The sequence below is a fragment of the Alexandromys fortis genome, unplaced genomic scaffold (genome assembly GCF_014885135.2).
Source record: "Alexandromys fortis isolate MF-2015 unplaced genomic scaffold, M_Fortis_MF-2015_v1.1 scaffold_22, whole genome shotgun sequence".
Lineage (NCBI taxonomy): Eukaryota > Metazoa > Chordata > Mammalia > Rodentia > Cricetidae > Alexandromys > Alexandromys fortis.
In genome coordinates, this window is record NW_026067900.1 from 16,631,092 (window position 1) to 16,646,242 (window position 15,151).

At 38.1% G+C, this 15,151-nt stretch overlaps 1 protein-coding gene and 1 long non-coding RNA gene across 5 annotated transcripts in view; one reads left to right on the forward strand and one right to left on the reverse strand.

The window, feature by feature from the left end:
- Positions 1-15,151, forward strand: part of Ttk (TTK protein kinase) — a 44,689-nt gene that overhangs the window by 25,440 nt on the left and 4,098 nt on the right. For 2 of the 3 annotated variants that reach the window (XM_050127480.1, XM_050127461.1), the window contains 5 exons: positions 576-668; positions 8,688-8,845; positions 8,974-9,125; positions 10,098-10,222; positions 11,915-11,995. In XM_050127480.1, the coding sequence (XP_049983437.1) occupies positions 576-668; positions 8,688-8,845; positions 8,974-9,125; positions 10,098-10,222; positions 11,915-11,995 (609 nt within the window). The remainder of the gene's footprint in view (positions 1-575; positions 669-8,687; positions 8,846-8,973; positions 9,126-10,097; positions 10,223-11,914; positions 11,996-15,151) is intronic. The other variant, XM_050127471.1, reaches the window with a different exon arrangement.
- Positions 1-15,151, reverse strand: part of LOC126491692 (uncharacterized) — a 53,239-nt gene that overhangs the window by 4,200 nt on the left and 33,888 nt on the right. For both annotated transcript variants that reach the window (XR_007589436.1, XR_007589435.1), the window contains exons 2-3: positions 9,363-9,415; positions 2,912-2,999 (exon numbers count right to left, since the gene is read on the reverse strand). This is a non-coding gene — a long non-coding RNA (uncharacterized lncRNA). The remainder of the gene's footprint in view (positions 1-2,911; positions 3,000-9,362; positions 9,416-15,151) is intronic.

Genomic DNA, 15,151 nt, shown 5'->3' on the forward strand with positions numbered 1-15,151 from the left:
CAAACTGCATTTCCCTTACTATCTCAAGTGGTCTCTTAGCACGCCGTCTCTTTTAAAATCTCTATAAGCACAAAGCAAGACTGTCCAGTCCAAGAAGGACGGAAAGGGCACTGCTGTTAGTAGATTGCCTGGGAAGATGCTGACGTTTGGAGAAATTACATAACTTCTTGAACTGCTCTCAGGACAGAAGAGAGGGACAGGCGTGGATAAAATGTCACTGTCTAATTGACTGGAGCTGACTGCACCTTAGCACATTGCTTTTATATAAAGTTAAATGGGAGGGTAACTGCCTGCTTGTGGAGACACAGGGAAAAGAAATAGAGAAAGATGAAATGTTTCTGCTCAGATTAAGTAAAAATCAGTTAAAGAGGGATCACTTTTAGAGGTTTGTCTCTGAACAAATTTAACATATTTTTCTTATTCACCTTTTACAGCTTTTGTTGTTTTAGATTCTTTTTGAGGCAGTCTTTTGTAGCTCAGGCTTGCCAAAATTGGGAGCATTCCACTATACCTAATGCAAACTAGTGTCTTAGATATGTTCTTTGAACTTATATTTACATATTTTAATTGTTTAGGTTTCAGGATCCTCAACAGTAAATGAATGCATTTCTGTTAAAGGAAGAATTTATTCCATACTAAAACAGATAGGCAGTGGAGGTTCCAGTAAGGTAAGTAACAAATAAAATAAAAACACTCTGTCTTTTCAAGTATGGGAGCAGTTTTATTTTCTAGAAGCCCTTGTTTCCCTGGAGCCAGAAAAGCTGCCTCATATCCTCCCCTCCTTCCTGTAAAGTAAGTTACCCTCTTTAGACCTAAAACTGGATCTGTCTCATGCCTTTTCTTCAGTGTCCTGTGCTTTCAGATTTCTTCTGTATCACCTTGACATTGGCTGGCAGTGGCAGTAACCACTATGTATGATCACAGGGAGACTATAATTGAGGACATGACATGATCTGCGGGTGTGCATAGAGTCATTCAGTAAAAATTTTCAGTAGTGAATTTGTTTTATTTGAGGTTCCCATTTTACGATGCTCTAGTCACATAAACTTCTGCAATTAGATTATTTCCTAAATTTATCTGAGTGATTTATTTTTAAATGTATTTTTATTTTTTAGATTAGTGTGCAAGATATTAGATAGCATTATCACCTTCCATTTCCATCCATTTTCCTACGGGTTTGATTTTTCTATATAGCTAAATGAAATCTCATTATGAATTTATATTTTTCATTATCCATTCAATTGTGGATGAACATTTACTGGTTTCATTTCTTGCTGTTGTGAATAGAATGGCAATTAGCATGGATATACAGTGTCTGTGTTGTAGGATATGGAGTCTTGAAACATATGCCTACAAAGGATATTGTAGTATGAATTCTAATCATTCTTAATAAAAACCCAGAGTCAGATAATAGGGAGTGAAGGCTAAGAGATCAGAGAAGCAGAAGAGCCAGCCACTAGAGAAACCTTTTACCTCTACCAATGCTCAGACCAAAGGGGCTATCCTGTCCTCAGACTGCCTCCTCAGGCTTTGTCCTGAGTTCAGGGTGGCCTTGAACTAATAAAGATCCCTCTGCTTCTGTCTGGGATTAAAGGTGTGTGCCACTAAGGTCTCTAGTGCCTTAACTCTGCACTCTGATCTTCAGGAAAGCTTTATTTGTTAAAACGCATACAAAAATATCACTACATTTCCCCTTTTTTGTCTAAAAAAAAAAGGCTATACTAACATAAGAAAAATGAAGCACGATTAAAACTCAGAGACAGAAATTGGGGTTCTATCTGAAGGTTAGAAAAGCAAAACAGCCAGCCATTGGCTTTTACCTCTACCTGAGTCTGAGATGATGATCCTGCCTCCAGGAATCTCAGAAAGAGGCTGAGATTATGAGCTGTCTCCTCCTGTTTTATATTCTTTAGGGCTGGGTTAAAGGCATGCATTTGGATGTTCACCTTCCTAGACATGGACGGAGGGGGGAGGACCTTGGACTTTCCACAGGGCAGGGAACCATGACTGCTCTTTGGATTGGAGAGGGAGGGGGAGAGGAGTGGGGGGAGGGGGAGAAGAGTGGGGGGAGGGGAGGGAAATGGGAGGCTGGGAGGAGGCGGAAACTTTTTTTTTCCTATTCTCAATTAAAAAAAAAGAAAAAAAAGGCATGCATTGCCTAGTTTCTATAGCAAGTGGTGTGGACTACTGGAATTAAAGATGTGTGTTACCACTGCCTGGTCTGTAAAGCTGACCAGTGGGGCTGTTTTACTCTCTGATCTTCAGGCAGGCTTTATTTATTAAAATACAAATAAAATGCCACTACAGAAAAACTATATATAATAAACATAATAACTATACATAATATGTACAAACGATAAGCACATCAACAATGTCTAGTTCATTTACATTTGACAAATTTGGAGAAAATACTCCATTATCCTATCTTGGTGAGTCCAAAATGTTGTAGCTAATTCACTTTCTATCTTACTTGAATTACCATCCAAAACTATCTTTTGATGTCTCTCAGTCTTATATGCTTTGCATTTCTTTACTGAATTTCTCTTCTGAGTCTGTTAAGCAAGGAAAACCATATATATCTAGTCTTCAACTCCCTCAGAGACCCGAGAAGAAAATAATATTAACTGAGTAAGCAGGAAGTGCAAGCAAGTAACTTCTAAAAAAATGTGAGAAATAACAAATATCTGGCTGCCTGGACAGTCACCCAAAATTCCCCTGTAACATTGGGACATCTTCAGCCTCACTGCCTAGAATATTTGACACACTTTTCTATGAAACAGGACTTTTGAAGGACTGTCTCACTTGGTTTGACAAGGCTTATCAGTCATCCTCTTCTGTGTCCTGTTTCTCCAATTAGGACAACATACTGTCAGCAGTCGAGGCAAGGTCACTTTCTTGCCCAGTCACTTACTTTTGCCACAAAGACAGTAAACTCCATGTGAAGTTTCTTTGATGTCCATCATCTTCTCTGAAGTAGATTGGTACTGCCAGGAGCAGATCTGTTTTGTTGTCATAAATAAAAGAACCCTATTAGAAAATCTTAAATGCTATATTCTGTAGATCACTGAAGTATTGAAGACTATTTACAATATATCTCTGTTTGATCTTTAAAACATACCTAATATGACTACAGGTTTAATTGTAATAGGTGACTAATTACTATCCTATATTTCCTTATTATCCTAAACAGTTGGTAATAATAACTTCCAAGAATTAGAAATTTGCATTACATTGTTTAGAATGAGCTGTATAGGTACAATACCTTGAGCACGAGTAGAAATGTGTGTAGACGTTTTAACAAAATGAATCTCAAATTTGTATCAATATACATAATTTGTATGCAATATACAAAAGTCCAATCCAATGTAAAACATTTAAAACTAGTAGTTGCTTTTTAAAAGTAGATTCAATAATCTACCTTTTTATCTTATATCAATAGCCACCTTTTTTTCCCAGAGTAGATTGATAATCTACCCTTTTAGTCTATTATATCTGTATCCCTTTTTTTTTCTTTCAAAACAAGAACCCTGAATCTAATCTCCCTTATTTAGCTTTTTTTCCTGACCATTACCAATAACAACTTGTAACCAACCCCCTTAAACAGTGACAAATATCCATAACCCAATGAAAAACCAAAAACCACCCACTCCACCTCTTAGGAATGTAGATAGCGTGTTCTTAAATTTCCTTCCTGCTGACTGGGGGTGATGGCATCTTTAAGAGATCCTGAAAAGAAAACTCGGGGTAATTGTCAAGTCCTGGGAGAGATAGCTGTATCATTTGTTGTCCAGTCTCTGTGTAATGGAAAAGTGCAGGGCTTGTCTCAGGTCCTCTCTAGAGTAGTGTGTTAGGCTGGATCATCTCAAGTAGTCACCACAAAATTGTTCTAAGCAGTTTGTAGTCCAGAGTCGATCTTTAGGTGATCTTTTCAGTTTAATGGTAGTATCATAGTCCTGGAGGAATCTTCATTGTGGGATCCCATCATCTTTTTGGAGACTTCAGAGATGGCAGTATGTCAGGTTATTCTTTTTCTTGGTAATTTCTTTCTTGGTACTTCTCCCTTTTTCTTTTCATACTTATTTGTCCAAAGGTCTTTAAATTCCTCAAGATGTTAGTTATTATTTTCCTGTAAAGACAAAAACAAAACCCTGCCCCAACCCTAACTTTGGGGTTTAATCTAATCTTTATCAATTTTGATTCATAGTTTCTTCTGAAATTTTTATCTTCTAAAGCTCTTCTGTCATCCAGAGCAGTATGGTTTCTTACAATAGGCGTTACGTTTTTTAATTGCTCTGGGAAGAAGTTTCCTTCATGATGACAGGAAATAGCCAAACCGAATTTGGCATGGGGGGGTATGGTGGGCTGTGACAGGCCCATCAAGGCATTTCCCAGTTTTTAGGGGTAATTCTATTACAAGTTGACCATGAGTTTAACATTTGATTCATAAAAGGTGAATCCATGCATTTTCCTTCAATCTCCTTAAGTCTACCATTGCCACAGGAGTCCAGACATTCAGCTCTTACAGAGTCTTTGGGATATCTATCATTTGGCAATTCCCGTAAGGATACTGGATATTTAAGGTTTGTTGTTGGAAAACCTTAGGCTGTTCCTCTCAAACCTTATAATGCAATGCTGAAATTGGTTCTTCATTAAATTCTTCTGCCTGGATTTGAATATCTCTGTGATCTGTTTTATTAAGTTTTCTAAGACCGGTATCTTGGCATTCATGCCAAACAACTTTTTAAGAGATAAATCAAGAATTATCAAAATGGCAATAAGGATTATCAAGATGATAATTAACAGTATGTCAATCCTGGTTGATTATCCTTCCATTTAATTGTTCCATTTTTAAATCATGCATTGTGTAATCATACAAGCTATAGGATTTTTATCATGAAGCCATGGTGAACTTTGCCAAATGCCTTTTCTGCATCTGTTGAGATGATCATATGGTTTCTGTCTTTATTACATTTATTAATATGTATATGTGGAGCCAATCTCCAGGATGAATCCCACTTAGTTGTGACATTTGATCTTTTAAATGTGCTTTGAGGCTTTGTTGCTGTTGAGAATGTTTACGTCTATATTCATTAAGGAAATTGGTTTGTTTTTCTTTCTTTTTTTCTTTTGTCTCTGTCTGGATTTGGTATCAGAATAACACTGACCTTGTATACTGAATTTGGTGCTGTTTTCTACTTTGTGAAATAGTTGAAAAAGTGTTGGTATTAGCTCTTCTTTTAAAATTTGATAGAATTCAGTGAACACATCTGGTCCTAGACTTTTGTTTGAGAGGAAGTTTTAGATCACAGTTTCAGTCTTATTGCTTGTAATCTTGTTTAGTAATGATACTTCTTGGTATAATTTTTATCTGATTGAACATTTGATCCCATTATTTGTTTGGTTCCTTTTCAATGTTTCAGTTCCATGTTGGTGTTTTTCCATATCTTGTCCTTTCTCCCCCTCTTTACTGTTTTGTTCACTTTGGAGATTGTCTTTTGGGGTCTTGGGTTGATTTCCTAAGACCATGCACATGCCTGTTTGAGTCTTTGGTCTAGTCATTAATTCATTTCAAAAGTAGGGCTCTTAATTATTTCAGTCTCGTGATAACATTTTCTTCTCGGACTACTTGGCGCTGTGAGCTCTGTTCTCATCTGCCTGAGCAATGAGGAGCGCATGGTGAGTGCTGTCTTTATAGACCATGGTTCTCGCCCACTGCAGTCATCTCTGCCTTTGACACTCCCCACAGAGATCATTGGAGCTTTCGTTAAAACTGGTTCTGTGCTTTGATCTTTAGGTTTCTTAGTAGACAGTTGGGGTTTGTTTTTATTGTAGTTGTTCTCTTTGGCGAGCACACACACACACACACACACACACACACACACGCAGCCCTGTATTTATTCTCTCACATTGATGCATCTTTCTCAGTCTTCCTGAACCTTAGGTACGAAGCCTCAGGACTTAGGCTTTCATCACTTTCCTTCTCTCTGAACTCAGGCTTCCTTTGGTGTTTTCCTCCAGGGTGGTGATTGTAAGTGCTGTGTTTGTGCTTACAGCTTCCAGACTTGTATTTCCAGTTCAGGCCTCTCATTTCCAGACTAACTTTCCACACTTGACTGCTCAGCATCTCTTCTTTGTTACCAGGTGTTTAAGACAGTTGTGTAAACACTCAATCTCTAGTTTTTCCAGTTGTAGTAAATAGCAGTTCTATTCTTACAATTACTTAGCTAAAAACCTATTGACTACTCTTATTATCATATATACAACTAGCTTGTCAGCAAGCCATGCTCTCTTTCCTACCTCTTGAGTAGCTTCAAAATCTACTTTTTATTGGTGTTGTTAGTTTGTTATCTTTTTGCTTAGTTTATTACAATAAATAATAATTTTACTCACTCAGTCTTTGTTCTTCTGATCTGGCCTATATCTTTTCTCCTTTTCTTCCTTCTGTCCCTTACCATGGTGTCTTGCTTTTCAACCCAGCTAGTCTTGAATTTGTAGCAGTTCTCCTGCCTCAGCCTCCCAAATGCTAGGATTACAGGTGTGTGTCATCAGCCCATCTCTGTCCTCATGGCTTTGCTTATGTGCTTGTGTCCTCTCGGCCAGGGCATACTTGATTACACTCTTAATTTAACTGCAACTCCTACTTTCCAATCACCAGTGTTCTCCATTCTCCTCTGTTTCTACTGTAGTTTTCTTTTCTTTTTTCTTTTTTTTCCAAGACTGGCATCAAACTCAGAAATCAACCTGCCTCTGCCTCCTAAATGCTGAGATTAAAGGTGTGTGTAACCACGCCTATCCATAGCTTCCCTATTAAACACATTCTGTGAATAGTTTGCTTGTTGTATGTGTGTGCTCCACCCTATACTTACTATCGAGATGGTAATATTTGACTGCTCAGATGCCTGCAACTGAATAGGGACATCATTCATTTGTTGACTGTTTCTCCTTGGTTATTAGGCTATTCTGTGCTGTGGTAGTATGTGAAACAGGGCCTTTAGGCTTATTTTAGGTTTTGCTGTAGTTCTTTAAATCAACTAACAATAACAAGTCTTGTTTCAGGCTAACTTATTAACATATTGCAAATAAGGAAAGCATCAGACATTGTGACACTCATCTATAATCCCATCACTTGCCAGGCTGAGGCAAGATTTGCCTGAACTGCAAACATAGGATATGTAGGCTAAGGGGTATGCTCTAGTAGAATATGTACGTTGTATGTGCAAGACCCTGGGTTTAATCCCCAACATCAAAACCATAAGCAAAAAATAAAATAGAGTGTATATTACAACATCTAGCAAGTCTTCCAATAAATATTTTCCTTTTCATGTTCCCTTTATCAAATTCTCAGTTATAAGCATAAGGAAGGAGTTGGGGTAAGAGAGTAATTGAATAGGAATGATAGGAAAGAGGATGCCTTTTGGGAAGTAGATGAGCAGGTCGGGACAGGGGAGAGACATGAAGGAAGGAGAGAGTATATATGAAATGTCATAACGAAACACTTTACTCTGTGTGTTCTCTTTGGGAAAACCAGTATTGAAGAAGAGTATGCTCTGCTTAGGACCTGATGGGCCCTCTAATGTGTGCAGTTTCAGCTCTTAAGCCTCACATGCGTTTAGGTTCATTGATCCCCAGTATCTATGGGGTAGTCACAGTTAAATGACAGACATGCTGTTCGCTGTCAAAGAATGGAAGTGAATAGATACGTGTTATGGACTGTTCTTTGGATTTGGATTACTGTTGTGATGTATATGTTATATGTGTTGGAGAAGGGGCCACTTGTTGGCTCCCAGCCACTTAGCTCCAAAATAATCATACAGAAACTGTATTCACGAAATCACTGCTTGGCCCATTAGCTCTAACTTCTTATTGGCTAACTCTTACATATTAATTTAACCCATTTCCATTAATCTGTATATCGCCACGTGGCTGTGGCTTACCGGCAAAGTTTTGGCAGTGGCGGCTCCATGGCGGCCCCCTGACTGCTCCCTTCTTTCTCCTAGCATTCAGCCTAGCTTTGCCTGCCTACCTAAGCTCTGCCTTGCTATAGGTCCAAAGCAGTTTTTTTATTCATTAATGGTAATCACAGCACACAGAGGGGACTCCCACATCATACATACTGGAAGTTGTACCCTCACATGCTTCTCTCTTTCAGATGTTATTTTCCTACTGGTGTTTTTAGAAATTGACTCCTAAGAACGTATTGCCTACCTAACTGAAAATGTGACTTACCCTACTTTTCACAAATGAATATAATGATGGCTTACAGTTACTGTATTTTTAAAACTATTCTCTATCAAAGAAATAAACTTGTCAATATTAGGCACAATGAAAAAAAGCAAGTTGTCTGTTGCAGCCTTAGTCATCCTTACCATTTCTGAATGTCTTTTTCTCAGGGTTTCTTCCATGGATGAGGCATCCCTAGAGTTTTGTGAACATAGCAGCAAATTTAAGTTGCTTTTCTTAGATGTTGATGTAGAAAACTTGAGGCATTTGTACAGTTGAGTTATTTGAATGTCCATTGTCACAGGGGCTAGAAATGGGCACTCACTTGCTCGTCATCCAGGATTTACTTTACTTCTACATTCAAAAGCCCAGAATCTTCCATTTTTCATGGTGGTATTTCCTTCAGAATTGTAATGGTTTCTAGAGGGAGGGTGTATTCTAAACTTTTCTCTTTGCTGTCTATGCAGGTATTTCAGGTATTGAGTGAAAAGAAGCATATATATGCTATCAAATATGTGAACCTAGAAGATGCAGATAAGGAAACTATTGACAGTTACCGGAATGAGATAGCTTATTTGAACAAACTACAGCAACACAGTGATAAGATCATCCGCCTCTATGATTAGTATGGATCCATTTTTATTTTTAACAGAAAACTTTGTTTTTGCTATAATTCATAGGCAAAGAATAAATCCTTATTGATTTAATGTAGGCAATTATTGTTTTGTTGCTTCTGTTCATTTTTAAATGCAGTGAAATCACAGAGCGGTACATCTACTTGGTAATGGAATGTGGAAACATTGACCTGAATAGTTGGCTTAAAAAGAAAAAATCCATCAATCCATGGGAACGCAAGAGCTACTGGAAAAACATGTTGGAAGCAGTACACACAATCCATCAGCATGGTATTTTAAAATCTCTTCATATATATAAAGTTTAAAATAGTTGTTAATTGTGTCCTCTTAGAAAGATACTCCTGTTTTTTCAGTACCTACCTTTAGTAATTAATTGAAAGATTATTTCGAGATGAAGAAACAAACCCATTTCTTAAGAGTGGTCACACAGAGGACACAGAATGTAAACTTCAATCCACACACGTGCAGTGTAACTCTATCCTCCTCGTATTAACTCGGGGTTCTTACCTTCACATCCTTGGATTATAGTAGTAGGTCCTAGACTTAAGGATCTGGACATCCTAAAAATGGGAAGGTGATGGTCAGTACTTCAGCTTCCACAGAATTTCCTGTTTTCTTGTCTCAGAGTTGGCTTTTTGCTTTTGTGTTTTACTATTAGCCCCTGGTTTTGTTTGTTTGTTTTTATGTGTTCTTAGTTCTTTTCAGAGCCCTTCTTTGCACTTTACCCTGTCTTTAAAATAAACGTGTTCAATTTAATGTTTTCTCTGCTTCTCTTTTTCTAACCTAAGAATAATGAGTCAGTGATTAGGATTCTTGGGTAGTGTGGGAAGGTCTTGCTCTCTGACTGTGGTTGGTGATGCTCTCCTGGGCAGTGTGCAACAGTGTCCCACATTTTGACTGCCAAAACACCTAGCTTCAACCCCTCCTTCCTTTAGATCTAGGCCCTGTAACCTTGAACAATTCACTTACAGTCAAATTACATTAGTGTACTCACTCTGAAAATGAGGATAGTGGTACTTACTCATTTATTCAGCATTGTTAACAGGTCTAAAGTGTTCATTACAAGTGGCAAGTTTAGAGTGGCACTTGGCACACTGAATTTGCTAAGAAGGTATAGAATGTGTAATAAATGAATATTAATGTGTTGACTAGTTAAAAGAATCAGCTTGATCCAGAGATTGTAAACTGTTTTTGTTCATAGAATGTTTTACTATATCTAATGTAGTGGATTTTATTTTGAAGGCATTGTTCATAGTGATCTGAAGCCTGCTAATTTTCTAATAGTTGAAGGAATGCTGAAGCTAATTGATTTTGGGATTGCAAACCAAATGCAGCCAGATACAACAAGCATAGTTAAAGATTCTCAGGTAGGACACTTTTTGCTGTTTTGAATTGTGTTTTAGTGTTTTGAACCAGGGTTTCATATAACCTAGAATGGCCTTGGCCTTGGTCTGTATCAGTGGCCAGCCTTCAATTCCTGATCCTGCTGTCTGTGCCTCCCAGGTGTGGAATTACAAGTGTGAGCCCAAGGCCTTGCTTCAGGTAGAACTCTTAGTGATTGCTGATAATAAGGTTTAGTTCCTTTATATCCATTAAATATTTTGCCATTATATTTTTTTACTGACCATGTTCTTCAAAAAAATTTGAAGTCTTTTTAAAAGAATAGAAGCCATGATTATAAAAGGTCCAAAACCATAGTCAATTTGATTTAGAAAAGCAGTTCAAAATCAGACAAATAATATCAAGAAATTTTGAATGGTTTTCTCATTGCTGAAGCAGAGCAAAGAGGGGCCGTGGCTGCATGCTCTCCATTGTCCTTTTTTTTTTCTTCGCACTTAAATTGGGAGATTTTTTTAAGAGAGCTTTATTGGAAATAGTGAAACATTCCACTCAACTACATTAAAAAAAAGAATTATTTTCTTTCTTATTTGTGGTGTGTTTGTGCGTATGTTTGTCAAGTGCAAGCATGCTCACATCAGATTGTGCAGCACGCTCACCTCTGTAGCCCCAGCTGTGTTCTTACAGTAAAATCTTCAATAGCAAATGGAATGAAGCTGTGTCATAAAAAATAAACTAGTGACATGAAGATAGATCTGAAAGGTAATCTTGGCTGAACCTCCCTTGCTGTATCCATGAATGCAGATTCCTGAAAGAGGTCTGTCAATTCTTGAAGCAAAATCAGACTTTGTTAGGAAGAATCAGTTGACAGCATCCACTTAAAATAATTCTACTTGACAGTCAGTCATTACTTTTTGTATCAAAAGTACAGGTGAACATTGGTTTATAGATAAACTTGAAGTTATCTATGGCAAGATCCTACCATCCAGGCTTTGTGTGTTTCTTTTGTTCTTAGAACTAATGCAGTGGTTCTTAACCATCTTACTGCTGTGACCCTTCAATACAGTGCTCATGTTGTGGTGACCCCAACCATAAAATTATTTTCATTGCTACTTTATAACAGTAAATTTGCAATTATTATGAAATGTAATGTGGGCATCTGATATGTAACCCCCTGGGAAAGGTTCGTTTGACCCCCCCAAAGGGGTTGAGACCCACAGTTTGAGAACTGCCAAACTAAAAGATTATCCTATACCATTTTTGACTATAGAAACTCTTATATGATTTAGATTTCCAACCCGTTTCAGTCTGCATATGGGGCCAAAGATTTTGGAAAGATAAAGCTGTTGGTTCTTTTTATTTATACTTTAAGTTGTTGGTTGGTTTACTGAAGTGAAAATGTTGAATTTATTTGAACATGGAAGTGAGTGACAGTCAAATCCCTGAGTTCGGAATTAGCCTAGGCGGGTGAAAAGGCAGATAATATTAGTTTCCCAACACAGTTACAGACAAAGCACAGGCACTCGGAAATGAGCCAGTTTGTTCCCAATCTGACTCACTTTGTTGGAGTTGTAACGTGATCTTACATATATTGTTGGCAGTTATTTGAATTTTTCAAATCTGTCACTTAAATCACTAATTATCCAAGTTTCTAAGAACACATATATGTATTTACAAGTACAGCAAGATGTTTTCATTGTTTTCTGTGATTTGGCAAATAGGTTGGTACAGTTAATTACATGCCTCCAGAAGCAATCAGAGACATGTCTTCTTCAAGAGAACATGGGAAAGTCAAGACCAAGGTACTGGAAACAGCTCACCTCGCCTGGCACCAGCGAACTGCACCTTTGTAATTGCTTTGGGATTTACTTTCCCCTACATATGTTTGTTCACCACATGTATGTAGTGTTCTTGGAGGCCAGAAGAGGCAATTACATCCCCTGAGACTGGAGTTAGAAAGCTGTGAGCTGTGGGGTGGGTGTTAGGAGTGGAGCCCAGGCCTCTGGAGAAGCTGCCTGTGCTCCTGACCACTGAGCCATCTCTCCAGCACCAGTTTCACTGTTCTTTATTGGCTTGAGGTTGTCCTTTGATGCTATTCTTTTGTATGGTGGTTCTTCACAGTGTGCTCATATCAAATTGACCTAGGGAGAGCTTTTTGAAGTTTTAAGTTAAAGGCAATTTTAACAATAACTCTGATTTAGACACCAGAAATGATATTCCTTGATATCCTGTGGTATGTTTTTGTTTGTTTCCTTTCTAATTTTTTGCACTTACTGTTTTTTTTTTATTTGTTTGTTTTTTTTGTTTTTGTTTTTTTCGAGACAGGGTTTCTCTGTGGTTTTGGAGCCTGTCCTGGAACTAGCTCTTGTAGACCAGGCTGGTCTCGAACTCACAAAGATCCGCCTGCCTCTGCCTCCCAAGTGCTGGGATTAAAGGCGTGCGCCACCACCGCCAGGCTGCACTTACTGCTTTTGTAGTACTGGAGATTGAAACTAGAATCTTGTGTTTTTTAATAATCCTTTATTTATTTGTGAATTCTACTAGCCACCAGTGGCAACTTTATTTCAATCTTGAGTGCTCTTAGCCCTCTCGATGTCCCTCATCAGAGGCCTATTTTCTCTGTTCACGATACACCAGGCTAATCTTTCTTTTGCTGTTGCAGTATTTGCACATACTTGGGACCCAGCAACCTTCATGTCCGTAATGCTGCCTCTTCTTCAGCAGTGACATACCTTATGTTTCCCCTTGTGAGTTGGACTTGTGAATAATGTTTATTTTAGAAGAAAGCAGAGTAACTGAGAAAGGAAGTTTTCATTTCAGCATCTGACTCACTGCTGGATGAATTTGCTTTTCTTCCCTAGAAAACTAGGTTTTTAGGGATTCAAAGAACTTACATAATGTCTGCCTTATATGTCCATGCCTATGTTGGTCCACACATGTATGGTGTGTGTGTGTAGACATTAATGTTCTAAGTGTGGGCACATTTGTGCTATAGCACATACATAAATGGCACAGGGTGACTTTGTGTATCCATTGTCACCACCCAGCCTGTTGGAAATAGTCTTTTTGTTGTTGTTGTGTGCCCAGGTGTACAGCAAGCTAGCTGATCCCCAGGCTTTGGGGGTTTCTTTTGACTCCCACTCCCACCTTGCCCTGGGTTGCCTTGCCTGACTTCACAGGGTTCTGGGAATCTCAACTCAGGCCCTCAAGCTCGGGCAGCAGGTGCTTTCCCACTGAGCAGACCGTCTCCCCAGCCCAGCTTGTGTAAAACCTTGTTGAATGTTTTATTTTATAAAGATGTTTTCATAACTGTTTCCCTTCTGATTTCTTCTCTGATTTATAATTGCTCTCTTAAGTTTTCTTTAGACTCCTCATGGTTTTGTTGAACTTAAAAAAAAAACAGATATTAATTTTATGCACAACTCCTATTTTATCTTACTTTCCAGTTTGTGTTTTTGTCTTTGCTAGGTGTTTGGTTATTTGTGCTCTCCATGTTCTCTGTTTTGTTTTTTTTTTTTTTTTTTTTGCTGCCGTTGTGTTTGTTTTGCTTTGTTTCGCTGTGACTTTTGCTTGAAGGCCGGGTCCAGTTTTGAACCTTTGACTGGCTTTGCACTTGAGGAGAGTCTCCTGCCTTGGCTTCTTGGAGTGGTGGCATTATGTGGGATGGGAATTACATTGCTTGAGTTACCACTGACAGTGCCCAGCTAAATATTTTCACTCTTTTGGGTAGGAGTGCAGGGAACTCAACCTGGGGATCTTGTGTTTGCCTCTTGAGCTGTCTCTCCTTGGTACCCTGGTTATTTTCCCATCTTAATTTAAATCATAATTGTTTTAAATTTAGTGTTTGTACTTTAATTAAAGCATCTGATTTAGCTGGGTGTGGTGGTGCGAGCCTGTGATCCAGCCCTGGGAAGCTAAAGTGAGGGAATCAAGAGGCTAACGACTGTGGTCTCTGTAACATCACCTTTCTTGTAAAAAGATGAAAGGTTTACTGAGTTTTAATTTGGCTATTTTTTACAGAGTTTATTATAGTATTTTAAATGCCTATTTTTAAGGTTTGTAATTTCAGTTAGAATCTGTCTTTTTTACTTTAAGATTTTGAATTATATCTAGAGATTATAATTTTTTCAATTGTCAGCTCAGTGATTTAATATGCAGAGACAAATTTCTCCTCCCCTTCTCTTTACTCCATTTTCAATTTTTGAGACATAGTCTCTCTCCTTGTGTTGTCTAGACTTTATCTTAACCTTCTAAATGCTGGGATTGCAGATGTATGCCACCACACCTGACTCAGCTTTCATGATACAGAAATATTTTAAAATTTCATCCTTGGGGCCAGAGACGTGGCTCAGTGTTCAAGAGCAAGTTCTGCTTTTGCAAAGGACAGTTAACTTCCCAGCATCCTTGTTGGGTAGCTCACAGCTGCATGTAACGCCAGCTCCAGGGGATTCAATGCCTTCTTCTGTTTTCTGTGGACAACCATACACACACACACATACATAATTTTTATTTTTCAAGTTTATCCTTTTCCTTAATTGGTAATATTGTTTATCACGGTTAAAACCGCTTCCTTTTCTTTAGGTGATGTTTTGCTCTCATTTCCTAATTGAATTGTAGTTTCCACTTTACTTTCATTTCTTAAACTAAAGAGGTTTTGAATGTCCATTTCTTTTTCTTCCCTGCCTTCACCCACTTTTTGTATCATTTGATTTAGATTTATTCTTTGTGGAAAGTTTATGTCCGTGTTTGTTTTTCCTTCCCCATCTTCCTGTTGCTGTGATTATTCCTAATGTGATTTAACACCATGAACATTTAATAGTGTTGATCTGGGGGGAGAATGAATGATACTTATTAGTTAGTACTCAGAACTCCTGAGGGGGTAGCTCAGCAGTTAAGAGTACTTGCTGCTGTTGCAGAGAACCTGGGCTCAGTTCCCAGAACTCAGGTACACATGTACA